This window comes from Echinops telfairi, unplaced genomic scaffold, assembly GCF_000313985.2.
Source record: "Echinops telfairi isolate 266 unplaced genomic scaffold, ASM31398v2 ScPeMD7_18;HRSCAF=68, whole genome shotgun sequence".
NCBI lineage: Eukaryota > Metazoa > Chordata > Mammalia > Afrosoricida > Tenrecidae > Echinops > Echinops telfairi.
In genome coordinates this window covers 31,860,543-31,868,667 of record NW_022103915.1, presented here as the reverse complement: position 1 = coordinate 31,868,667, position 8,125 = coordinate 31,860,543, and the positions used below count along the sequence as shown (strand labels likewise).

Genomic DNA, 8,125 nt, shown 5'->3' with positions numbered 1-8,125 from the left:
GAAACGTTTTCTTGTGGGAAGGGCAAGCGTTCTGAGACCACTGGAAAGTTTCAGTTCTTAGTTGGGGGGAACCGGTACGTGACTACCTGTTCCGAAAGGTCTCCAATGGGATACCGCTCCTGACCGCCGCGGCGCCGCTACTCCCTCCCTGTCGCCGCTGCTCCGCGCGGAGGCAGCGCCCCCTACCGGCCCCCGCGGGAGGACCCCGCCGGCTGTCGCGCTATCCCACAATGCCCCACTCGCGCCGCTCTCTGGGCGGAGAGACCGGATGGCCGCCGGGGTAGGGATTCTGCGGAGAACTCCTGGAAGTGCGCACGCGCACTGACCCGGCGGGCCTTAGCAACCAGAGCAGTGACAGTAGCAACGGCCGGAATGGTGAGTACCCTCGAGCCCTCCTAGCCCCAGAGAGGAGATAGGACGTGGAAAAGGCTGATTTTGGAGTGTCCTCAAACGGCGGAAGGGAGTCGGGAGCGGTCGCCAGCTCCAAGGAGTCAGAGGCCTGAGGCGAAAGAGATGCCCAGGCAGGGGTGGTGGAGCTGTGGGCCGCCTGGGTAGGCTTGAAGGTGGGCTAAGGGTGGAGGGACTCTGGCAAGAGAAAAGGAAGGACGAAGAGCAGGGGATTCTCTAAAAGGGGCACTAGAGCGAGAAAGGTGATGGGAGGCACAGTCTGGGTAAACGGATCTCTTTGCTGAGAAGTAATCCCTCCTCAAGGGTTGGGAGTAATCCCTCGGGAGCGTTGGGAGAGGGGCTTGGTTACTCCAAGAATGTGTTAAATGCCGACCACAGCAGTATGTAGCGTGTAGTGTACCCAGGTTTTCTTCTGGATAACGGTGAGGGTAGGTATTTGGTAGCACTGAAACCCAGTCTGATATATATATGCCTATTAGGGAAGTGCTTCCCAAGTTTCTATGTGCAGAAGTTGATTTCCCCCCCGGAATACACATTGTTACAACTGAATATGATTCACAGGGAGTAGGATTCAGGAATGTGCATTTTGACAATGCACCTCAAGGGACCTTAAAATGGGAGGCCATCCCACCGCACTTTGAGAAATACTATTTAGATTTGTGCTCACCTTGCAGTCTATCCAATCAGAGCTCTTGTGGCTTCCTGATTTTACTTGCAGATGCTCCTCAATTCTTCTGCTCTTCCTTACAAACAAAATGAAAACAAAAACATCTTACTCCTATCCATTGACTCATGGCTGCCCTATAGGGCTAGGTAGAACTGCCGCTGTCGGTTTCTGAGAGTAGGAAGCCTCATATTTCTCCCATAAAGCAGGTGGTTTTGAACTGCTGACCTTGCAGTTCGTAGCCCAACACATAAGCACTATGCCACCAGGGCTTTCTTGGTACTTCCAATTCTGAGTGTGAAAGTGATGTTAGTTGGTTTCAGATCCAGTGAAAGCTGGTGTATAGCTAAGTATGTGATTGTCCTGCCAGCTGGAGATGTTTATGAACACCAAGTATAATCCCTTGTCTTCTTTTCGTGATTCCAGTGCTTTGTAAGTGGGCAGAAATTGAGCCCAGGAGATTGAAATGATGAAAAAGTCACACTGCCTCATCCACTGGAATAAATGCTGCTCTTTCACAAGTACCTCCCCAACCCGCAATTGCCTTACTTACTTTATTCCACAAGTATGTAGCTGAAGACCATTGCTAAGGAATGTAGGTTTATATTCAGGTGAAGAAAAAACCAACTCTGAATAGTTGTAGAAATCTCAGCCATGGAGATTACTGAAATCACAATGGGTGAATCACTAAAGCTTTTACCGAGGCTGTACATTGTTGATTCGGGGACCCTCCAGAAGACTTGTGTTTTCCTTACCCATATAGTATTTTTAAATGTTTGAATTAGTTCTTCAAAATGGGCATATTTCACATTCGGACCCAAATTTCTGATTCTCTGAAAAAATTTTATTACTATATTTCACACATGTATAATACTGACATAGCATGGTGTCATACAATTATGAATGGCAGCTCTTTTTATCCTTAATGGTATATAAAATAAGGGTGCTAGTTACAATTAATGGAATTTTTGTGTGAGGAGACTTCAACAAGTTCTTGAGGAATTCCATGATCTTTTCACTCAATTTTTCCATAAACTTTTTGAAGCCCTGGTATTTGAAGAAATGTAGTATTTGGTAACTCGGGCTTCAAGTCTCCAAAACTATTGTCTGGAACCAAATAGAAGTTATCCAATGAACTTTGGGATACCTCTTTACCCACTAATGAATGTAAATAAAGATCGTGTGGAGGTGATGTCTGACTTCAATTCACAAGGATAAGGAAGAACTATAATCAAACTCACTATCAGCCCAAGGCTGATTCCTATGAGGCAGAGATCAGCTATGCTTTTACTTTCTAATCATTTCTGACACCACTCTCTCTCCTATGCACCTTCTATTTCTCTACTGGGTTCAACAATTCACTGTAATGTCATACAGGACTCACAGGCCATACTCATGAGGGAAATAAATGGTTACAATTCAGTATCAGGACTGCTCAGCATGCAGATCTTTGATCAGAACATCTTTTTTTCAGTCATGCCCACAATGTCTATGGTTCTTTGTTTCTCAGCCAGTCAACTCATTGGCCTGTGCTCTGCTCAGACAATGTTACAAAGCTTTTAGCTCAATGCTGATAAAGTCCCCAAAGGCACTGTACTTATCCAGTAAGCCTCAACCTGAAGGCGCTCAGCTCTGGCTTTTTGAGTCTTCAAGCCTAGCTCTCCAGCTGCTTAGGAGGCATTCCACTCTGCCAGCAAGCACCCAGCTTTCATGCTTTGATCCACCAGTTTGCCGTGTGCTCTCTCTGTCTTGCACCCAGCCATCTCTGCTCCACTTTCATGCTTTGATCCACCAGTTTGCCGTGTGCTCTCTCTGTCTTGCACCCAGCCATCTCTGCTCCACTGCTTCCTTGCCGCTTCTGTGGTGTTGCAGCTTTTTGTCTCCGTGATTGAGGAAGTTTGGCGCAGGGATCATGAAGTCCAAAGGACTTCCTCCACTTTTGTTTCCTCTTTCTTGATAGTAGTGAGCTATCCCAGCCCTCCCTTCTGTGTCTGAGATGACTCATTTAAAAATTAGTGGGTTGACAAAACTGAACAATTCCCATGTTGAATTCCATACATCCATTTTGCATGGTTTCACCCCAGAAGGATGTCAAGTACCTTATTTACATTATTAGTAATCCCCTTTAAAAAAACCAAACTTTATAAATGTCCTTTGCCTCCTGGTTCTTTCCTCTATTTTCTTTTACTTTCCTCTTGTCCCACCATCATGTTCAGCCTTCATTCGGGTTTAGTAATTCCTTGCTGCTACATTGCCCTTGATTGAGCCCCAGTAGGCATCCTATGACCTTCCTTCCATTGATTATAGTTCACTTGTTGTTCCCTTGTTCCTAGGTTGGTTCTCCCCCCCTTCCTTTCTCCCACTTCCCCTGCTCCTATATGCCCCTGGAACCATTGGCCCTATTCTTTTCATCTCCAAATTATTTTTACTGCCTAGCTTATCTAGATAGACATGCAAATACAGTAATAAGTGCAAAATTCAGGCAAAGCCAAATAAAACAACAAAGAAAGTCAAAACAATAACAACAACAGGCAAAGGACATTTATTGCTGCCTAAATATAGACATGTACACATGTAAATACATATAACGAGAGAGGAATAGAACTATGTACTCATATCTATACATAAGAATTAAGGTTGCAGATGGACATTGGTCCTTGACTCAAGTACTCCCTTAACACAAGAATGCTTTGTTCTAACAATCCGGCATTCTGTGATGCTCACCTTTCCAACACGATCACACAAGACAAAGCAGGTGCATAAGCAAATGTGGTAAAGAAAGCTGATAGTGCCTGGCTATCAAAAGATGTAGCATCTGGGATCTTAAAGGCTTGAAGATAAACAAGTGGCTATCTAGCTCAGAAGCAACAAAGCCCATATGGAAGAAACACACCAGCCTGTGTGATCATGTGGTGTCGATGGGATCAGGTATCAGGCATCTAAGACCCAGAATAAAACCATACCGAGGTGAATGGGGTGGAGGGAGGGGAGGAAGAGGCATGGAGTGGAGACCCAATGCCCATCTGTAGACAGTTGGACATCCCATCACAGAGGGGTCACAGGGAACAGATGAGCCAGACAGGGTGCAGTATAGCACTGATGAAACACAACTTTCCTCTATGTGCGGTGAAAGAGAGGGTCCCCCACAAATCATCACAGGTTCGGTAGGCGCAATTGTACAGCAATAATAAGTAAAGATTATAGTAAAGTCATAGAGAGCATGAGGGGTAGAAGAGAGTGTCAAGTAACGGAGTCAGACACAACTCATGGTAGCATTGCTCACTTCAGCCCCGCTTGATGGTCCACGTGGGGGGAGCCCAGCCACGAGAGCAGGAGAGAGTCCCCGGAGTGAGAGCAGGAAAGCCCCGGGCCGAGGACCGGGGAGGGCCTCTTCTTTATTGCTAACCAAGCATTATATCACTTTAGGGGGACATGATTACAAGTAACCACACGTCACAGGAAGGGGCAGTACAATAGGCATACACATTGTAGGAAGGGGATCTATGATAGGCATAAGCGTAGCAGGAAGGGGATGAGCTAGGGGTGTGCCCATAGAAATGGGAAGGTCTAGGGGTATACATGTGGCAAGATGGGCAGACTCTAGATTCATGATGGCAGCCTAACCTTGGTCATCCTTGGGCCGGTTAGACCTCTCTGGCATCTCCTACAAGGAAATAGACAACTACTATCCTTATCAGAAGGGAGTGGGCCCTACTTGTTGTGGGATAAACAATGGTGTCTGCTTGGTCTAGATGGCTGATAGCTCTTAGGGAGAATGACCCCTAATCCATTCCTGATAACCTCCAAATGTATAGTCATTCTCAAGCAGCTAAGTCTGGCATATATTTGGGGGAGACAACTTGGGAGAAATCCTTCTGTTTCCCATACCTCTAGTTCCTTGGTGCTTCCTTCACCCCACTATCATGACCTCAATTCTACCTTACAAATCAGATTAGACCAGAGCATGCACACGGCTACAGATAAGAGCCGGGAATCCAGGATAGATATAGCCCTCAGGGCCAACACTGAGAGTTAGAGATACCAGGAGATTAGGGGGTAGTGGGGGGGAAAAGAGGAATCGATTGCAAGGATCAATCTAGGACCCTCTCCCAGGGATACGAATGGAAAAGTGGGTGAGGGGCGATGGAGGATGATGTAAGATATGGAAATAATAATCTATAACTTGTCAAGGGTTCGTGAGGGGGGTAGATGGAGGGAGGGGGGAAAAGGGGTAGCTGATATCAGGGGCTCAAGTGGGAAGAAAATGCTTTGAAAATGATGATGGCAGCATATGTGCAAATGTGCTTGACACATAGAGCCCCCAATAAAAGTATTTAAAAAAAAGAAAAATTGATTTTAAAAGTCCTGTTTTTATAACACATGCATATACTCATGACAATAAAGGTATAAGGCCTCACATACGTGGCTTTTCTTCTTATGAAAAATAAACAAACAAACCCAACTCACTGCCATCGAGACTATGCTGACTCAGTGACCCTTAGGACAGCGTAGAACTGCCCCTGCAGAAGCCCAGGCTTTCTCCTGCTGAGTAGCTGGTGGTTTGGAGCTGCTTACATTAAGGATCCCACAACCCAGCGCATAACCACTCTGCCACCAGGACTCCTTGGCAAGACCCTGTGGAGGCCCACAAATACCTCCTATTTGCATAGGCCTACCCAGTTCTTTAGGTGCCCTAGCGTGATCCGAAAAGTCAGCACTTCAAAACTACCAGCTGCTCCACGAGAGAAAAACTGGGCGTTCTACTGCTGTTAAGAGTTATACTCTTGGAAACTCACAGGGCAGTTCTAACCTGCCCTAAAGGGTCATTATGGGTTGGCATCGACTTGATGGCAGTGAGTTGTGAGACCCAGGTATCTGGGAGTTCCAAAGCCTTTGGCTAGAAATCAAAAAACCAAACCAAACTCACTGCCAGGGAATAAATTCTGACTCATGGTGACTCTATAGGACAGGACAAAACTGTTCCTGAGGGTTTCTGAGACTGTAACTCTTTACAGGTGTCGAAAGCCTCATAGTTTTCCTGCAGAGCGGCTGGTGGTTTTGTACTGCTGACTTTGGGCTTTGGCCATTTGGCCTTTTTACTCCTGCTACCTGTCGGAAAACCAGTGACTATATACCATTTCTGCATTGTTGTTTTCACAGTGTTGTGAAAGTGTTCTTGTGTGTCTTGTGTGTGGTCATGTTGATTCCTGTTCGTGACTGTGTGACAATAGAACTGCCACATAGGGTTTTCTAGCCCATAACCCTATGGAAGAAGATACCATGTCTTTCTCTTCACAACAGAACGAAACACTGCCCGGCCCTGCGCCACCCTCACTCTGGTTCCTGTGCCTGAGCCCATCGATGTAGCCACTGTCAGTTCATCTCTTCCAGGGCCTTCCTATTTTTTGCGCCCCTCCATTTTACCAAACATGATGTCATTCTCCAGGGACTGGTCTCTCCTGACAATGCGTCCAAAGTATGGAAGACGAAGTCTTGCCATCCTTGCCTCTAAGGAGCACTCTGGCCTTACTTCTTTCAATTCAGATGTTTTGTCCTTCTGGCAGTTCCTGGTACTTTCAATATTCTTCTCCAGCACAATTCAAATGCATGTATTCTTCTAGGGCAGCAGTTATCAACCTGTGGGTCGCGACCACTTTGGAATTTGAATGACCCTTTCACAGGGGTCCCCCGATTTCATAACAGTAGCAAAATTACAGTTAAGAAGTAGCAACGAAAATAACTTTATGGTTGGGGGGGTCACCACACATGAGGAAGTGTTTTAAAGGGTGGCGGGATTAGGAAGGTTGAGAACCACTGTTCTAGGGTCTTCCTCATTCAATAGCCTATGTTGGATATTGAATAAGGATTTGTAGACTATACTTGTCATTTACTGATGCCTCCCTCATGTGGATCTAGTTGGGCTCATTGAAGGCAAGGGTTTTTGTTTTGTTTACTTACACATCCATAGGACATAGAAGAATGCTTGGTAGTCTCAATATTTGCTGAAATAAATCAGTTTCTCCTATAAATGTATTCCTTGTAGATTTTTAATATGCAGCATTGTCAAATGAGGAATTTCCCTTCTACTCTTAGCCCAAAGCTTTTATTATCAGTAGATATAAAGCTTTATCAAGTGCCTTTTCTGTATTTATTGAAGTTGACATGTCATTTCCCCATTTGTGATGGTGTCTATAGCTTTTTCTATTGAGCAACTGTTTTATACATTGGTTAAACTGTTCATGACCCTAATCTGCTGTTGACTTTTGAGATCTAATACTTCATCTGGATTTTCAATTCTATGTTGAGAAATAAAGAAAGCTCTTTAACTGATTATGAAATCAGGATTATATTGGCTCCAAAAAGATGAGTTGGCAGCTTTTTTCTTGCTTTTTCCTTTTTCTGGTTTCTGAAACAACTTGTTTAACAGAGAATATCTGTTTCTTGGAAGCTTGACAGAACTCACTTGTGAAACTGTGGGCTTGGAGCTTTAGGAGAGAATGATCAGAGTAGACCTCCTTGATTATCATTTTAATTTCTAAAGTAGTGCTTTCAAACAAACATACAAACTCATTGCCAACTCCTAGCAACCCTATAGGACAGGTTAAACTGCCCCTCTGGGTTTCTGTCACTACAATTATTTATGGAAGAAAGAAAGCCTTGTCTTTCTCCCAAAGAACAGCTGATGGTTTCGAACAGCTGACATTGTGGATCACAGCCCAATACTTAACCACTATGCCACCAGGACTCCTAAAAAGTAGATTTCAGTCTACTCAAAATTTCTGATTCTTGTGACAAGTTTGGCAGTTTTGTGGGTTTTTTCTTTCATTCTAGAAATGTATAGGTTGTCTGAGTTTTCACATTCCATGTGTTTGCTTATGGTATCGTATTATTTAAATCTTTGTATATCTGTAGTATTTCTCTTGTTCATCCTGTATTTTTAACTTGTATCTTTTGTTTATGTATTTATTTTGCTCAGATAGTTAAGGACAAGTGTAGTATTAAATTAAAAAAATAAGTGATGCTGTGGGAGGGTGAAGGGGCCAGCCCCCACCC

The 8,125-nt window shown here is 44.6% G+C and overlaps 2 protein-coding genes across 2 annotated transcripts in view; both read left to right on the top strand.

Annotated features, from left to right (window-relative positions):
* The window catches only part of LOC101650503 (acyl-coenzyme A thioesterase 1-like), a 19,501-nt gene extending 19,176 nt beyond the window's left edge, over window positions 1-325 (top strand). Inside the window, exon 5 of the mRNA XM_030884858.1 lies at window positions 99-325. Within this exon, the coding sequence (XP_030740718.1) occupies window positions 99-325 (227 nt within the window). The remainder of the gene's footprint in view (window positions 1-98) is intronic.
* DNAL1 (dynein axonemal light chain 1) overlaps window positions 303-8,125 on the top strand; it is a 61,550-nt gene continuing 53,727 nt past the window's right edge. Inside the window, exon 1 of the mRNA XM_004698701.2 lies at window positions 303-375. Within this exon, the coding sequence (XP_004698758.1) occupies window positions 373-375 (3 nt within the window). The 5' untranslated portion in view covers window positions 303-372. The remainder of the gene's footprint in view (window positions 376-8,125) is intronic.